The sequence below is a fragment of the Salvia hispanica genome, chromosome 2 (assembly GCF_029641045.1).
Source record: "Salvia hispanica isolate PSC_SH4W2 chromosome 2, Shi_PSC_v1, whole genome shotgun sequence".
NCBI classification, from domain to species: domain Eukaryota; kingdom Viridiplantae; phylum Streptophyta; class Magnoliopsida; order Lamiales; family Lamiaceae; genus Salvia; species Salvia hispanica.
In genome coordinates, this window is record NC_142693.1 from 21662566 (window position 1) to 21680329 (window position 17764).

Consider the following 17764-nt stretch of genomic DNA (forward strand, 5'->3'; position numbering starts at 1 on the left):
TCTATCTCGTCAGAATTATATTCAGTGATGGAAAAGTTGAACCATATCGACAAAATCTTGCAAAGTTCGACGATGAAAAGTTGATCCATCTCACCAGAATTCTATATTAAACGAATTCAATATTAAATCTGTTTTCCATTCGTTTAAGTAAAATACTTTCTCTGTCCCATTAAAAATGAAATTCGTTTTCTTTTTTGGATTATCCCATTAAAACTGAAACGTTTACTAAAATAAAAACAACTCTATCTCTACTTTTTAATCTCTCTTTTTATTAACTTACAAAATAACACTACATAAAATCTCGTGCCGATTCTCAAATGTTGCATATTTAAATGGACGGAAGAAGTATAAAACTAATTTATGCATGGTTGTGTGCCTCAACAATCAACTTTTTGTGATTAAATTTTTGTACTTGAAGACATTTTATAAAATGTTAAAAAATTGGAAAGTGAAAACAAAAATATAAAATAGTGAATATTGAAAATATAAAATAGTAGTCCACTTTTATAAATATCATGGCCACATTCAAACCCCCCATTTCTATTGCTCTCCAAAATTTATCCAAAAACAAAGAAACACGTCTTCAAAAATCTATCCATACATAAAAACAGAGCATATCTAGATAGACAAGGATAAAGAGCAGAGAGAGAGAGAAAGATCTCGTTCGGATTGAATTGAATCAATGGCGAAAAGCAGGTGTGAGCTGTGCAGCAATCCGGCGAGGATGTTCTGCGATTCCGATCAAGCGAGTTTGTGCTGGGACTGCGACGAGAAGGTCCACGCCGCCAATTTCCTGGTGGCGAAGCACTCGCGCACGCTCCTCTGCCACGTCTGCCACTCTCCGACGCCGTGGAAGGCCGCCGGCCCCAAGCTCGGCCCCACCGTCTCCGTCTGCCACGCCTGCAGCCGCCGATCTCAAGCCTCCGAGGACCGATCTCGCAGCGGCGGCGAGAGCGACAGCGACGGAGAGGATCGGGAGTATTCCACCGCCGAGAGCGACGATTCGAGCGAAGACGACGACGATTACGATGAAGAGGAGGAGGAGGAAGGCGACGTGGATGAGAATCAGGTGGTTCCGTGGTCGGCCTCCGCTTCCGATTCGCCGCCGGCGGTTTCGACCAGCGGCGGCGAGATTGAGGAGGAGAATGTTTCTCTCTCCTCATCGAAACGAGCGCGTGACGATCCTTTTCCCTCTTCTGAGGTAATTTCTCTTAATTTTGATTCTTCTTCCGTCAAATGGTTCAATTTGATTAATTAGGGCTGGTGATTAGGATGAGGATGGATGCTCGTCGTGGCGGAATGGGGAAATGAGTTATGAAATCGAATCCTATGAGAATTGTAGCTCGTCGTCGTCGGGAATGTTGAGACCGTTGAAGATGAGGAGAGAGGGTGCGCCGGCGGAGGCCTCGTCGGGGACGGCGGCGATTGTGGAGAAGCTGCGGAGGTTTGAGCAGGAAATTGTGAGGTTGATGCCATGATATTAGGTCTCTGCAATCTCACTAGAGATTGATTTCTGGAATTCTGATCTACATCAATTTTTTTTAAATTATTTTGAGTTAGTTTTTCGTTTTGAATTAATAAAACACCATGTCTATTAATATTTCTGATCATTTTTTTTTATCATGAATTCTAATTATCTCTTTTTATTACTTGAAATTAGTAAATTTCAATATTTCGGTTTGGCGATTTCGAGCCCACTCAACTGAACAATACTCCAAGCATTTTGTCGTAACTGAAGCGTTTCTTTAGATGGAATGAGTGTCTTAGTTTTCGAAATCGAGGTTCCCAAAACAAAAGAGTAATTTCGATTAGTTTAACCAACTAACGGAGACCCAATTGATTCGGCTTCCCATTTAGGGTTTCCAAGATCGGTTAGTAGTCAAAATCGATTCGATTAGTTTACAACCATAAGCTTTTAACGATTGAATTACAAGCAAAATACAATAGTTAACTAAGGGGCCCATTTATTTTCAAAGATAGGCCTAGATGAATAATCATATGATATGATAGTGAGTCATAGTTAGTCTTTTAGCTCAAATAATCACAATTTCATTAGAGTTATAGCAACTTATTGACACATTAGAATAAGTTAGGAATCATAGCCAAAAACCACTAATTCATATTGAAGAGTATTTTAATTTATAGAGCAAAACATCACCAATTCACTCTCTCAGTCTCATACTACTTCCTATCTCTCTTATCAAATTATTATTTATGTAAAAGCTAGGGTTTAGGGTGATACACACTCAACAATCACAAGTAGCGAAGACTCACAAATTCTTATAAAAGCTAGCATTTGCAAACAAGAAGAGATTTTCCTGGTGATATACACATACATCTATTGTTCTACAATCACTAGTAGCAAATAGCCTTAAAGAGAAGCATTGCGAAGATGATGAAAAACCAAAGTCACGAAATTAACCAAATGTAGCTCATATCATTCAAACTGATAGTACAAAGGAAAGGAGAAGAAATCTTGAGGTATACAGAAACTAACAGTGATTTACATATTACAAAAGACAATGACATGGTTTCGCACACTCAGCACATAAGATACCGTTAGGATACAAGTGAAAATGTTACATAAGGATGGGATGCAGTAACAACGATGGAACGAAATACTGCTCACGAAGATGCCTTCTATTGTGCTGCAAAAAACAAGGAATAATCATCAGAATTTGACACCACAAAGAAATACACTCTCAAGAAAAGTGAACTTCTATAAACATTAGGCAGTATATGGTAATATTGACAGCAAAAACTCAAAGAAAGTAAATACAGACCGGTGTCCATGAAATAGAGCTTTGAAGCAAGGTTGTAATTAGGAATCTGCAAAACAAGTAACCCATAGTGATTAGAAATGCAGATGTTTAGGGGGTGTTTGGCTGAACTTAAAAAGTGTTCAGCAACAATTATAGAAATGCATAGTGATTAGGAAAGGATACTCTGAATCAAAGAACCTCTTAAAAAGTGTTTGGCAAAAAAAGTTCCTGAATACTACTACTAGCCTATAAGATTATAAGCCTTTCAAGTAGTTATTTCAACTCATCTTCTTGTTTCATGATTTTATAAGCAATAATCAATTTACAAACACTTAAACAAAAACAGCTCAGCCGAACAACCCTCGTCTTATAACATGTCAAAAGTGCATGAAAATGCAGTTCAAGGAACATTCTCCCATGAAGGACTTAAATCTAGACATTCCAAACCCCAAGTCAATAAACCTAGCCAACATCTCAGTCTTTCAATTTAGCATCAAAGTTTTGTCAATCCAAGTCATGGTGAGGCTCTCGAGCATATGGGTTCAATGTCAATACCTAAACCGACTAACAAGCCTACTTGTATGAACAAATTTGAACTGAGGATCACAGATAATATATTAGAAGTACATTAAACGGGAAAACAGAAATGAGTCCTCATTTCTCTAAAATTTGTTTAATTTTGGACTGCACTTGTACTAAGATCTAAGCTTTTGCTCTTCTTCGACAAACTTTAAATTCCACAGCCAAGTGACTATTCAGTACATAAAACTCATCATTATTAGTATAACAAACACGCAAAAGCAATATCCTTTTCTGGCAAAAACACTTAATCTACACAAGAAAATGATGCACTAAATTAGCAAGTTGGATCATTAGTGCCTGTCACTACCTAAAATGAGTAAAAGAACCAAACTTTTCTGTTCGTAGAGAGGCTAACGCCAATCGAGAACTTTGAGGATCATTTATATTGCAATGTCCAGGTTAGAAGCATTGCAAATAAGATTTTCTAAGTAATCTTAAGCAGATGTAACCCCGAAGTATCTACAAGTGAAATACGTCTATTTAACGTGCCGCAACCAAGGGGAAGATCGAGAAATTAAGGAAAACGGACATTATGAGCAATACATAAATGGATTAGCTTGCCCTATTTGAGCAAGGATAAAACAAATGAACATAAATACATACCAAATATAGATTGCCACACTCATTCCACTAAAACTACAAGAAATTAGGGCACCAATCCGTATAACCTCATCAATTATCATACACCAATTCAAGCATTTAATTTTGACATCCATCATAAACAATCACACAACTCTAAGTAATTCCATCTGAATTGGCTATGATTCATCAAATTCATCGATCAAAAACAGCTCAAATTTACAATGAAAGCGTACAAATAGAAAAAAGCAAACCTAACATTGACGAGAGGGCAAACCTTTTCTACCATCAGACGCATCATGATACTCAGGCTCATCCTCATCCTCGGCCGCAGACGCCACGGAAACAACAGCCCCTTCAGCATTATCCTTCTCATCAGGATATCTCACAACAACAACAGGACAGACGCAGTGCCTCACGCAGTAATCGCTCACGCTCCCGAGCCTCCCATCGCTCCCCCTCTTCGTAGCCCCAAATCCCCTGCTCCCCATGATCAAGGCGGAAAGCCCTAGGCGCTCCACCTCCAAGCAGAGGCGCTCCTTCATGTCGTGATCCTTCACAATGTGGATTTTGAAGGGGATCTGCGCGTCGACGAGCGGCTGCGAGAGATCGGAGGCTTTGGTGGTGGTGAAGGTGTCGAAATCGTCCTCGAGCTTGCGCTGCGACTCCTCGTTGTCGGCGTCGACGATGGAGAGGTCGACGGAGCCCCAGTCGGCGCCGTAGAGGACGGAGGTGGGGCGGACGTGGACGAGGATGACGGCGTCGCCGGGGCGGATGTAGTGGCTGACCGCCCACTTGACGGCGAAGGCGGACTCGTCGCTGAGGTCGACGGCGATGCCGATCTTGCGCTGGGCGTTGGCGGTGGGGGTTTCGGTGGAGAGGGGGGTGGTCGGGGGAGGGAAGCGGGGGGAGGAGGAGCGGACCTTGATGGCGGCGAGGGGAGGGAGATCGGAGTCCGGCTGCATTGCGGTGGCGCTAGGGTTTGAGAATTGGGGGCGATTTTGGTTTGACTTTCAGCTGGATTTCTGTTGACTGGATTTGAGTGAAAGCTCTTCTGTTTTTCGAGGTTTAAAAATTACGAGGTTAGGTGGTTTTTTATTTTTTAATTACTAAAATAATTAGGAATATGCCTAGAAGTTTCTAGGCGCATCTACATTATATGGCATCTTTTCTTAAAAAATTGGAATCAGTGTGTTTGCTATGGATAATCTTCAATTATACTTCTTCCATTTAAAATTAAAATTAGGTCTAAGCTAGTACTTGTTCAAATTAACTATGTAGTGGAATGATCAACTGAACCTTGCTTGGGTAATCTTGAAGCAATCATTCATAGCCATTCCAGGGAAGTTTTATCATTTATGTATGATAAATGTACTTTAATTATATTTCTACATGGAAACTCGAGATTTGGTAATTCAGCGTAATTGGGATGAGGTATGTAGCTCAAAGGATTCGAGCACGTGGCTATAAAGTATAAACCATGGTGTCGGTGGTTCGGATCTTACCTCACCTAATATCGATTTGAAAGAGAAGTACCTCATCTTAGTGGGCATGAAAAAAATGATGACCGATGAGAATAATAAATCTAAGAATTATGGAACTTTGGGGCAATACGTCTCATTTATTAAATGCTTTGAAATTTTAGAAAATACTAGAACTCCTATTATTTAGATTGTTAAGAAGAGTATATGATTTTACAGTTTGATGGATAATTCTCCTCACAAGTAATATCGTGAATAGATTATTATCTTATACGTATGATTTTCATTTATCAAATACCAATTCAATTTCTGCTAGTTAACAAATATATAAATATAATATTCAGATTAGTAACATGCAAGTGGACGTGCCGGAGTGGTTATCGGGCATGACTAGAAATCATGTGGGCTCTGCCCGCGCAGGTTCGAATCCTGCCGTCCACGGTTTTTATTAGCTTTTATTTATTGTCTATGTTTTGTACATTTATTTTAATTTTTAACTTTTTTCCTTTTTTTACATTTAAAGGACTTAAGAATATAATTGTGACAAGGTAAATAAAATGTAACTGAATAATTAAGTAAATGTTGATGGTTTAAATTTTTTTTTTTTTGGTTTAACCACAGGTGTACCGAATCCGCCTTTTGGCGGAATCCGACTAATCCTGCTCGACCGAATCCGACTAATCCTGCTCGACCGGGCTTGCGGATTAAGGCCGAAAGTCTCCCAGCGGGTGACGAGGGTTGAACCCGTGACCTCATGATCACCACAGCTTCGCGCTGCCAACTGTGCTGCGATCCGTTGGTAAATGTTGATTGTTAATTGCATTTGCTAGTTGCAGCATCATTGAAACAACCAAGCATGTTGATTTTAAAACTATTCACAAAGCGAACAGTTAATATCGGCTGACTTATGAACTACTACTATATATTAGATGGTTTAGATGGTTTGAAGTTTTCATGGGAACCTGATTAGACTTGAAAGCGACCATTTAAAATAGTAATTGCATCCATGGATAGACAAATGGAAGTTGAGTATAAAGCATAGGGAGACCAATTTTCCTGCATTTTGGTTAACTAAGAGATTGTCACAATTGAATATATTCAATCGGATCACTCAATATTCTACTACCACGTCTCAACTCTATCTTCTTTAGATTTAAACGTTTGTCATTGGTTCTATAACTAAAAAAATTGTTAATCTTCTAACATTTTTCAACTTAAATCCAAGTTTTATACTATTAACATTGTCATAAATAATATCCCAAGCTTTAGATGTATAGTAAATCTATCCATTTTAAAGTGTCACCAATTTCATTATAGTTTTAAAATTTATACTACTAATTTGATTATACTCCTATAAAATAGAGTACTTATGAATTGAGCATCAGTCTCAAGTTGCCGAGGGAGCAACAATGGCGGCTAAGCTTTCCCTCTTCCGACCAATCACACTCTATCCCCCGCCCCATTTCGCCGCCAAGCCCCGCCTCATCGCCGCCCTCTCCTGCAGCGCAAACTCCCCTCTCTCCTTCTCATACGGCCCCTCCCTCCACAAAGGCCACTCCCCTCTCCCTCTCCCTCTCGAATCACCAATTCCCCCCTCCCCCTCCCTCGACGAAGCCGCCTTCACCCGAGTCTTCGACATCTCCGCCCTCCGCGTCCCCTCCGCCATCTGCTCCACGCTCGAAAACCGCCTCCGCGGCCACCTCCTCAACTGGCCCCGAGTCAGGAACATCGCCAGAGTCCCAGGCGACGAAATTGACGACCAAATTAGGTCAATTTTGCCCCAATCCGACGAATCAGAAGACGAATCGCTGGTGGCTCTGAACCGCAGGGTGTACGGGAGGGCGGAGGGGGACGGAGAGCAGCTGAGTGCGGTTCTGCATCGGGATAAGCTGGCGAGGGCTTTCAATTCGATAGGGTATGCTAGGTTTAGGAATCTGGCGAAGATGTCGAGGCCGAAGAAGGGGAAATTGAGGGATGGTGGTGAGAAGAGGGTGGTGAAGGGGGTCAGGATGGGCGGCGCGGCGTTGGTTGAGGTTGTTGAGTTGAGTGATGGTGAAGACTTGAGGGGTTTGCTGGGGGAGGATGCTCCGCGGCAGCACAAGTGGCGGGGGCCGACGAGGCTGCTGCTTTTGGATGAGCGGTATTCCGATAAAAGCATTGAGGAATTGCCTCAGGCAATCAAGGTTTTTGTGTTTACTTGTTTTGCTTTGATTATTCGTTATGAAGGTTTACTTTGTACAATGTAATGCAGCTGTAGTTTATTTGTATAGTTTAGAAACCTCTTAACATATTGTTAAAGATATGCATTTGAGATGTGGGAGTTGGAGTTGTGGGAGACACTAAAGGAGAAAGCTTTAAGATGATTAGTTATGAACTAAGCATGTCCAGTCTGGCTACTAAATTTCCCGGCAGTGAAAGTTACTTTGTGCGCGATTTTCACCCCGTGCGATGTTTTATTGATGCGACTCTTACTGTTTTTGTCGGTATAGCTTTCAGGATGGCTAGTTTTGGTGTCTTCTTAGGATGAAATGTGGTATGACTAAGTATTTTACTGATGTTATAGTTGTGTGGTTCAGGTTGTTTTCGAGGAGTATGATAGGCAGCATGCAAGATCAGCTTTTGAACTCGTGAAATGCAAATTGACTCTGTTTTATGATTATTGGCAACTGAACGAGGTATTTCACTTGACCGGTATCATCTGTTTGAGTTTGTTTTACTTTGTTTTTATTGGTTGTTGTCCTTATCTCCCCTTTCAATTTCATATGTCGCTCGATGGGAAGAGGGAGGATCTCTTAGTTTTTTCTTGTAGCTTCCTCCTTTAGAATCATGACTTTGTTTTTGTTAGGTTTTGTGGATAGGATTTACGACGTGAAACTCTCAACATTAATTGCTTTGTGTTTCCATAAATTTCATATTTTCCATTCCGAAAACATAAATTTGCAGATTCTGGAGGCTTTGCTTCCGAAAGGAATGATCGTTCCTTCATCTTTTGAAACAGTTGGACACATTGCGCACCTGAATCTTAAAGATGAACATCTTCATTATAAACACCTCATTGCTAAGGTATCTCCTTGGTAGTACAGATAGCTTTTGAATTCGAGTGGAATTATAAATTACTTTAAGATATTTATCTATCATTTTCCTCGGGTTTATTTTCTTTCTACTTTTGTTGACATCAGGCGGTATTGGATAAGAATAAGCCAAAGATACAAACAGTCGTAAACAAAGTCGATTCAATTCAAAATGACTACAGAACAATGCAGCTTGAAGTTTTGGCAGGAAACAATTCTCTTGTGACGACATTAGTGGAGAATGGAATCCGATTCCATGTTGATTTAGCAGCAGTGTAAGTCCAAAACAGGCGATATGTAACTTTTGTTCCACCATGAAAGTCATAGTTTAATCTTGAATCTGTTATTCCTATTTGTAGATATTGGAACTCGAGGCTTGCAACTGAAAGGCAGCGGCTGCTAAGTTGCTTCACCAAGAGCGATGTTGTGTGTATGTTAGTATACATTACCTGAATCATTCATAACTTAAAGTGTCAAGCATCCATTTTTTAACATCCTATACTAGCTGACATTTTCTTTTGAACTTGTTAATGAAGATGGAGTTCTTTGTCACCTTGAACAATTTTATAGCATTCCACTTATAAATGATAAATTTGGTTAACCTTCAGCAATCTCCCCCCCTGAATGCAGGTGATGTTTTTGCTGGGGTTGGTCCAATTGCCATCTCTGCTGCAAAGAAGGTCAAATATGTGTATGCTAATGATCTCAACCCTTGTGCTGTTGACTATCTTGAGAAGAACTGTGTCCTCAATAAACTTGAAAGGAAAATTCAGGTATGGAGTGCCATCCTCGTGCCATTTTTAAGTTCTAGTATATTCCAGATAATCACGGAAAGTGATCACATTTTGAATGGTGAAAAGTTAATTTTCCTTACTAGCTTCCACATTCCATGAAAGATGTGGAATCCTGTTTTTTGTTAACCAGTTCCCCTTTCAGACACATTCACCATTCGACAGATTGTTCTGTCAAAGCCTGTCGAGGATAATTTCATCAACTTCATGTTCTGCCTATTTGTAGGTATTTAACATGGACGGGAGGAGATTTATTGAAACTGTTTTTGCTTGCCAGAAAGCTCAACCCATCACTCAAGTCGTCATGAATTTGCCTCAAGATGCAGCTGAATTTCTCGGTATACAAAGCCACATGCCTTACCTTTCTTCTTCCAAGTGTTTCATCTATGCACCCTTATGTTGTTCCATCACATTTGGTCTTAGAGATTATATTTCCTTGTTCAGTAACCCTATGGTTGCCTCTAAAAATCCACTAAATCAGTCAACCTTGATGTTCATACGAAATATAAGCTTTTCTCTCGAACGCAGATTCCTTCAAGGGACTTTTCCATGGACTCAACCTTGGTAAAGGCTGTACTTTGCCAAGAATTCACGTTTACGGTTTCTCAAAAGCTCAAGATCCCGAATTTGATTTTCACGAGGTACAATCTTATCCGTGCATCACACATACAAGGTTGAATTGGTTGTTAAGACTAAAGTTGTTTGATCATAATATCATCTTCAGAGAATTAGAATTGCACTGTCGGAGGTGGCTTTCGATGTACAGATGCACAGGGTCCGCCTCGTCGCCCCCGGAAAATGGATGCTGTGTGCCTCGTTTGTCGTGCCGGAAAGAGTGGTATACTGCAGAAGAGGTTAGAAATCATGAAGAAGAGTTTGTAAACTTTGAATTATTTTTGTTTTGTGAGTTTTTGTAGAGGTGAGAAAGTAGGTTGGTTGAGGACCACATACACATGGTACAGTGGGTTTTTATTGGGTTTTGTTAATTTACTGTCTGTGTCAAGGTACAAGCACAACTAACAGGAGACAGGCAGAGCAAACTTAGTTTGTTTTGCATGAAAAAAGGGGTGTTGAAGAGATGTACCTTTTGAGTTGATTTACAGTACAAGCACACATTTGATATTGTGATGTGTATATATATGGCCCAGATTTAAGCCTTAAATCTTTCTTTCAAGCCTATTTACTTACCACATCTGATTTCACCCAAAACTGTAATGCACTGTTTCTGTTTGTGAGAGAGAGAGAGAGAGATTGCAGATATGAATCCCAACTGAGATTTGCTTCTCTCTCTACCCACAATCCACACCAATCAAATCTTTAACAAAACTATTCATTTATTGCTCAACAAGACCAAGACTCAAGCCAAGACTGATTCTATGTGGCATTGTTGAGAGATTAAGTATTGGGTTTTATGTATTCAATCGAACAATAATCATAAGACTCAATCTTATTTAATTACAATAAAGACTGAAACGAAGGCCAATTCTATGTGGTATTGTTCTAAGATAATTAAGACTCAAGCAAAGGCCAATTCTATGTGGTATTGTTTCGAGATTAGGTATCGGGCCCTATAGTAGGGTTGACACACGAAGTTCTTAAGTCAAACCCTAGGTTAATTGGGGGCATCGATAATCACTAATACTACTAGATAAATGCTCATTCTACATATTTTTAGTTGTTAGTTTAATCGTGTTTTTGCCCATTTGTGTTGTTTTCGAAATTGTAACATTTTGGTATGTTTTCTTGTGAACGATGATGGTGGATTTGATCGGAACGTTCATCAGTTGTGAAATCAAATCAAACTTTAGCTTAGCAATATCATTCAAATTTTAAAACTGATGCCCAAAACTGAAATTTGACAAGATAGTTTAAAACTTTTCTGGCAAATAAAATAGCCACCTTAATTATTGCATACGAACAAGAAATAGACCTAGACAGTCAATGGAGTGAGGGAGAATGTGTTCGATAAAATAATAATATTAAATTCTTTGGATGTTTATTTGAAAAAGTACTTACTTTGCATTCATGACGTTATTATTCCTTGTAAATTTTTGTGTGTGAACTTATTGCCACTCGAACTTTTATTTTATTCTCTATTGTCAATTTGTCACTCTACAGAGGATCAAATTAATCATAGTACTTAATCAAAAATAACGAGCCAGCCCAAGTTAATTATCTAGAATTATACACAAAACACAACAAATTTAAATAGAAATGGATGGATTAATTTATAAAGATTTTGAAGTGGAACACCTAAAATTGAACCGACAATGTTAATGTGCGATAATAAATTTAATATACGCCCAAAAGTCAAAACGAACCTAAAGTATTTCCTAATGTTTTTTATTACCATATTGTAGTTATCGAGTAACTGAAATAACTACCTAAACTTCAAACATCTCTAATAGATACTCCTATTCCATTTGCCTTGAAAAATAGAAGATCTATTAGTATCCCAATAACATTTGGTTGATACATATATACATAGCGAAATGCTATGCAAATTGAGCTTTATTCGTTAGTATTGCTCTCGTTTAGGTAAATTTAGTCTCATTTGTTATATTTATACATACATTTTGATTCTAGCTCAACAATTATCAATAATAGTATTAATTTTACCAATTATATAACAATCAAATGCTGTTCATTTTCCTTATAACTTCAAATTAATGAATAAAAGAAGAAATCGAGTTTCAATTCTAAATCGTTGAAAACTAAGCAATGTCAATGTTGACTATCGATCAAGTGAACGACACTAGATATTGAAGTAAAGATTGATACCAGGATTTTTGTTCCAGTTCCCAACCGTGCTTTTCTAATCTCAACTATTATTTATGCTGTGTCGGGTGCCCTAGAGTTCGATTTTCTTGTCGTCTTTGTTTTGTAATTTGTTGTTTGGTTGAGATTCCACTACAATTTTTTTTATTTAGCCATTTTTGCAAATGGCTCTTGACCGCTACCCTTTACTCGTTGCACACGCCTTATTTCTCTTAATAAAAAAACGTTCTCTAAGCAAAAACGATACTCACTCACATAAATTATAGTAACATAACATCTGTATTTATCATGAAATATACCATACTCACATTGCAATTTCCTTCATATATACTTAGTATAGTAGGAGTACATAATTTATACACATAAAAGTAGTTTAGGGTATGCAGATACCACAGTTGAAGGGCCAATAAGAAATAGGCTAAAAAGAGTGTTTTTCCCACAGCTTTATTGGTTTTACTCACAGTTTCCTGTACAAATCTATACTCATTACACATCTTGTACTTGTTCCTGCAGCCCCTTTGCCCGTATGTATGTATATATACATATATATGTATGTATACCTCATTGCGAGAGAGAGAGGTGTTTGTTTGTTTGTTTGTTTGTTTACTCCCAGTTAGAGTAAGTCCTCAGAGATAATCCCTGTGTTTCAGCTCTCCCGATGCAGAATAAACTGCGCTGAGGAAATGCCTCTCTTAAATCGCCTCTGACACTCACCACCCTCTCTAGCTAGGGTTTCCGTACACCCCTAATTATATAAGTACTTAAGTAATTAATTAATAGTGATTAAATAAATAAAATGCATGGGTGAAATTAAAGCTGTATTAATGAGAGAGAGCGATGGTGGAGCCTAGAATTTCAGAAAATGTATCGCCGATTGTGGAGATGAAATCAGTTTAACAACCAAAAAAGTAAGCAAAAAACGCTGTGATTTCGCCGAGATATGCATTCATTCTCTAGTAAGACAGCTTCAGCGACAGATCAACGCCATCAAATGCTCCCGAATTCCTCATTTCCCCCTCCACCACGTCGTTTCTCCGCCCCGATCTCGCCGCCGGCGGGAAGAAATCGTACTCCATCACCACGTTGTTTCCCCCTTCCCAACCGCCTGCTCCTTTTCTGTGCACCGCCACAACATCCACCTTCAAAATCGTACACAGTTATAATTAAACAGATAAATCTTCAAAGTAAAAGCGAGATGAAGAAGAGAAAATTTTACCTGCGGCGGTTCTGGATTGTGATGAATCAACGCATCTCCGAAATCGAGACCTAGAAATCGGCGATGATCGCCGCATTTATACACCGCAGCGCCGTTGATCTTCTTCTTCTGCGTAAAATCAGATCAAATTCGATTTCTAGGTCAACATTGATGAAAAATAGGGGTTTCTGATTTTCCGAGCGGAATACCTTGTGGCAAGCATTGCACTGGAGAGAAAAGCACTTCTCGTCGCCGTGGCTCTGCAGAATCCGGCGATCGAGGCCGTAGAGGCCGGGGAATCCGACCGGATTCCAGCTCGGTCCGCACGATTGGAGCTGCGGATGCTGAAATCGGTGGTGATTCATCTCCGGAAACGGCAGCGGGAAGCCGGATCCAGCTCGATCGGGCTCCGTGACGACCTCTCCCTGCTCGCGGAGGCGCTCCAGCTTCGCGACGCCCATCCCGCGCCGCGGCTGCTTGTGCTTCTTCGCGTCGCCGCCGTTTCCGCCGCATTTGGACTTCCTCCGCCCCGAGGCGCGGCGCGGCGGCTGGTGATCGGCGGTTTCGTGGTCCATTGCGGTTAATGGAACAGTAGCGGTGTGTGGGAACGGAAATTGCAGAGGAAGGGAGAGAGGAGAGAGGAAGGGGAGAAGGAAGTACAGCTGAGAAATGCGAAATGTGTCCATATGAGCAAACATGGAGATTTATGTAGAGTTTTTGGGAATTTGTCTTTACTCATTTTCAGCTCTTTTTTTTAAAAAAAATCTTGGGTTTTAGTTTCAATGGCTGAGATTGATTTCATTTGTGTAGATCATATTTAAGAGAATTTTGTTTGAGATTCCCAATTTGATTTAAGTGATTCAGTACTATGAAAACAGATTTATTTTCAAAACCCTAATATACCACCCAAAATAAGTTTTTAACAATTTTACTTTATAGTTCTATTTAATCATGGTCAAAATAAAAGCAACTCACTAAGGATACGTGCAACGTCGTGTAAAAATGGCTAATGTCGTATAGTCTCTAAAATTGTATGTGTAAAGATGTGGGCGTGCACGCCATACGCCCATCTGGACTGGTTTAGAATGTGAAGCTTTTATTTTAAAAATAAGAAACGCAATAAATAACTAGTGTTCGTGATCAAGTGCTCCTAAGTTGTGGGGATAGGAACACAAAATGTATAAATAGCTACGAAATTTATGAATAATGTTTGTGAAGTGCTTCAGTATACCTAGTAAGATCTAAAGTGTCTTATTTTACTCAACTAAACTAAACACTTTAATTACCTTAAAAAAAGTTGCATCCGAGTGTAAGAATTATGGGCAAAACGACTTAAAGTAGCAAATTTTCTTAGGTGTGAGGTATCTTTTAGTGTAGCATGAGTAATTAAGCTACTGTGTGTGTGTGTGCTTACAAAACTATAGGTCTATTTAATGTTAGAATTCGGACATAAGATCATCCTAGATTGTTGTTTCAAATTAAGAAACAATGTCTAAACATAAAGATATTACTTTATTACTTTCACATGTTGTAAGTACTCTTAAAAAAAAGCAATCATGATCCCCAACACCTAGTAGTAGTCAAAACCTATCTTTTTGAAATAATACCATAATAAGATCAGTTTGAAAATCCATAGTCACACAAACATTGTGTATATTTGATTATTGAACACACACACACATACATGCATATATACATAGATGCATGCATAGATATATACATACATGAATTGATTTCCTAAAATAGCATACTGTCGAGGCGAAAAGCATGAAGTTGAGAACGTAGGGCTGCAAGATATGAACCATAGGCTTACTTGTTTTGGTTGTTCATGTTTTGAGTGTTAGGAATAGGATGTGTCACCATTTCCAGCACTCATATACACTCAGATTTGCCTCACCTTTCCTCCTACATTTCCTCATAATTATCCTATGCTTTCTCTTTCTCTACAAAAGCTTCTTGCTATTTTATTACTATTATTATTATTATTATTATTAATTATTAATAGTAATATTATTATAAAAGTGTATTTCTTATAAAGTTTGATGTATATTGCTATAGCCTATATATATACTATATATGTGTGTGTGTAATTGTTTACTTAGTTTCAGTTTCTATGGATGATTTTAGTAGATGACAATAATTTTGAGTATGTTTTCCCCCCAAAGTTGTAATAATATTTTCAAATTAATGATTTTTGTGACTACTAATCAATTGGATAAATGTAGTGAGCTCTTCTTTTTATTGTAAGTAGTCTATTTAGTTTGGGTATAGATTAAGCAAATTTTGTTTGGTGTGTAAAGTGACAGTTCTACTAAGTTAAGTAACTTTTTGTATGTAAAAACATCAAATTTTTTTCATAATAAGTTATTTATAATGGGACATTCCAAAATGATACTGTATATAAGGTTTGAATTGACATTATTTGTTTATTTGTATGGCATAAAATCAAATTTGGTCAAACCTTATTATTAGAAAACAGTGGGAAATACACTTTTACAGTTTTTTTTACTATTTTTATATGTTTTGTAGGATGGATAGTTTTCACAAATCAAGCAAATAATCTCCTATAATGATGAAAATAAATGTGATTTGAAAATGTGGGTAGTGTTTGGGCGCATAGCCCAAAAATTGAAATTCTATGCAGAGGTTGCTGTTGGTGGAAGAGCCCCAAAATCCGTCGTGTCTCCCCAAAATCAGCACAAAATCGAACAGCCAAACACATCCCCGCCAAACACGTGTCTCCCGGCACGTGCCAGCTAGAGCCGGCGGAGGAAAGATTCGCTACACCGCGGGCACAGCGGAATAGACCAATGATATGAAGAGAGAGGGGGTTGGGCGTAGGGGGACCACCCATATCAAGTAAAAAATGATTCTTACCGTTAGCTGTTTGGGTTGAGGATCGTCTGTGGATTTGTACTAGGCGTGGAAGCCGGTTCGGGAAAGTGGGCCCCCTTGGGTGACGTGTTCGCTAATTACTAGTCTACTCACTAGAGCGGCGCTCTACTACTTTCTCACTCGATTTTTTTGTCACTCTTTTTACATTTATTTATTGCTCTGCTCATTTATGTGTTCTTTAAGTTTTTTTTTTATAGTTAAACAAATGATCAAAAGCACAATGATTGAAGTGGTTTTGTTGGGATTATTTTACATTTCAGCACTTTTTTATTTATTAATATTAACAAAGATAGCATTACCAAATAATATAGTATTAAAAAAGTTATACAAATGAAATAAATGATTATAGTATAATCTTTAGATGTGTTTGTTCATTTGTGAAAGCTTGAAAATCTTTGATTGGACCTACATGTTTTAAATGAATAGAACCTCTGATACTATTTCTCTACAATAGAGATATACTTATATACTTACTTATTATACCACATGCTTTAGGCTAATGGATTTGTTTCCTCTTATCTACATTAATTAATTAATTAAAGTTAAACTCTATTAAAGTCCAATACCCTAGTCTAGTCCATATCTTTCATACTCTTGAGGTCGTTCGATGTTGCGTTGCTTGTGGTCGTCGCCTTCCCTTTCGCCTTGGGTTAGGCGTCCTTTGTCTAATTGGATGCTCCTCTCAGCTCCACACCAAGGATCGTTGTCACTTGGAACGGGTGTGCTGAATTGGCTGTCAGAGCTGTGTTTCGTTCTCTTTAGTCCGATAGCTTCTACGTTATTTGCTCACGTTTCACAATGGCCAACATTCTCCCTAAGTCTTCACGTACTTGAAAGACTATTTTGTTCAATTAATCGATTAACCATTATCCAAATCGGTTAATCCTAAACCAACTAATCGATTCTAAAAAATGTAAATAAAGGCCCCATATAGATCCAACAAACACCATATCTCACAATTCAGTCCAACAAACATAATTCCTTTTGACCCTTGATCTTCCTTATGGGCCATTTGAGCCCATGATTTGGCCCAATAAACTATGCTCTTAATCTATCCACATCACAATCCATTCACAACTAGAGTATTTCTTATACATCAAAATTCATGATTTTGAAGATCATTTGAATGATTTTTCAGTTTTGAATCAATCCAAAACTTTCACATGAGATGAGACCTAATCACTCCATAAATATTTCCTATTTGTGGCAATTGCAGTAGCATTATAATGATAAAAAAAAAATGAAACGACTTTAGGGGAAGAAGCACCATTTATTTTTTGGAAATAAAGCCAAAACATTTTAATATATAAAATGCAACGACTCTGCTGGGGATCGAACCCAGAATCTCTGGTTCCGTAGACCAGCGCCTTATCCATTGGGCCACAGAGTCATTGTTGGTGGGTATCAGTTTACATTTTGATTATATGAACTTAAGACAGGGAGAATTATGCAAGCCTCCTATATAGATGAACACACAATTTTTTAATTTGGTGAAGGCTATATATAATATATCAAAATAATAGTCAAAAAGATAAATAATAACACAAATAAAATCAAATTTAATTCTTGTACGATTTTGTACAAATCTGTTAGTAGTCATTTTCACTCTTCTATTCTCGTTTTTTTATTT

The 17764-nt window shown here is 38.4% G+C and overlaps 3 protein-coding genes, 2 non-coding genes and 1 pseudogene across 7 annotated transcripts; 3 read left to right on the forward strand and 3 right to left on the reverse strand.

Annotated features, from left to right (window-relative positions):
• Positions 1–528: 528 nt before the first annotated feature.
• Positions 529–1610, forward strand: LOC125199642 (uncharacterized; annotated as a pseudogene). The gene is made up of 2 exons (XR_016135146.1): positions 529–1201; positions 1272–1610. The product of XR_016135146.1 is annotated as an uncharacterized LOC125199642 (transcript).
• An 807-nt stretch (positions 1611–2417) lies between these two features.
• Positions 2418–4981, reverse strand: LOC125209388 (universal stress protein PHOS34-like). Of its 2 annotated transcripts, none has more exons than XM_048108985.1 (3): positions 4178–4981; positions 2784–2829; positions 2418–2648 (listed from the first exon to the last, which is right to left on the reverse strand). In XM_048108985.1, exon 1 carries the CDS (start codon positions 4886–4888, stop codon positions 4178–4180), a length of 711 nt encoding a protein of 236 aa, XP_047964942.1. In that variant the 5' UTR covers positions 4889–4981; the 3' UTR covers positions 2418–2648; positions 2784–2829. The 2 variants fall into 2 exon arrangements, with proteins under 2 accessions (XP_047964942.1, XP_047964952.1); XM_048108995.2 differs by having other exon boundaries at positions 4201–4976.
• Positions 4982–5763: 782 nt separating this feature from the next.
• TRNAS-AGA (transfer RNA serine (anticodon AGA)) lies at positions 5764–5845 on the forward strand. Its single transcript has one exon. It is a non-coding gene; the product is annotated as a tRNA-Ser (tRNA).
• Positions 5846–6778: 933 nt separating this feature from the next.
• On the forward strand, positions 6779–10428 carry LOC125209380 (Met-10+ like family protein). Its single transcript, XM_089064678.1, has 9 exons — positions 6779–7587; positions 7981–8079; positions 8348–8467; positions 8584–8750; positions 8835–8905; positions 9106–9248; positions 9493–9604; positions 9795–9907; positions 9991–10428. Exons 1-9 carry the CDS (start codon positions 6814–6816, stop codon positions 10123–10125), a joined length of 1734 nt encoding a protein of 577 aa, XP_088920804.1. The 5' UTR covers positions 6779–6813; the 3' UTR covers positions 10126–10428.
• A 2469-nt stretch (positions 10429–12897) lies between these two features.
• LOC125189212 (uncharacterized) lies at positions 12898–13863 on the reverse strand. Its single transcript, XM_048086493.2, has 3 exons — positions 13449–13863; positions 13261–13368; positions 12898–13183 (listed from the first exon to the last, which is right to left on the reverse strand). Exons 1-3 carry the CDS (start codon positions 13812–13814, stop codon positions 12998–13000), a joined length of 660 nt encoding a protein of 219 aa, XP_047942450.1. The 5' UTR covers positions 13815–13863; the 3' UTR covers positions 12898–12997.
• Positions 13864–17451: 3588 nt separating this feature from the next.
• On the reverse strand, positions 17452–17524 carry TRNAR-ACG (transfer RNA arginine (anticodon ACG)). The gene has a single exon. It is a non-coding gene; the product is annotated as a tRNA-Arg (tRNA).
• Positions 17525–17764: the final 240 nt, after the last annotated feature.

Coding starts and splice junctions, on each gene's coding strand:
- LOC125189212 (XM_048086493.2), bottom strand. CDS start 13,814: ATGGACCACGAAACCGCCGATCACCAGCCGCCGCGCCGCGCCTCGGGG. Junction 13,369..13,448: donor AGTGCAATGCTTGCCACAAG/GTATTCCGCTCG, acceptor GATTTTACGCAG/AAGAAGAAGATCAACGGCGC. Junction 13,184..13,260: donor ACAATCCAGAACCGCCGCAG/GTAAAATTTTCT, acceptor ACGATTTTGAAG/GTGGATGTTGTGGCGGTGCA.
- LOC125209380 (XM_089064678.1), top strand. CDS start 6,814: ATGGCGGCTAAGCTTTCCCTCTTCCGACCAATCACACTCTATCCCCCG. Junction 8,751..8,834: donor CATGTTGATTTAGCAGCAGT/GTAAGTCCAAAA, acceptor TCCTATTTGTAG/ATATTGGAACTCGAGGCTTG. Junction 9,249..9,492: donor AACTTGAAAGGAAAATTCAG/GTATGGAGTGCC, acceptor GCCTATTTGTAG/GTATTTAACATGGACGGGAG.
- LOC125209388 (XM_048108985.1), bottom strand. CDS start 4,888: ATGCAGCCGGACTCCGATCTCCCTCCCCTCGCCGCCATCAAGGTCCGC.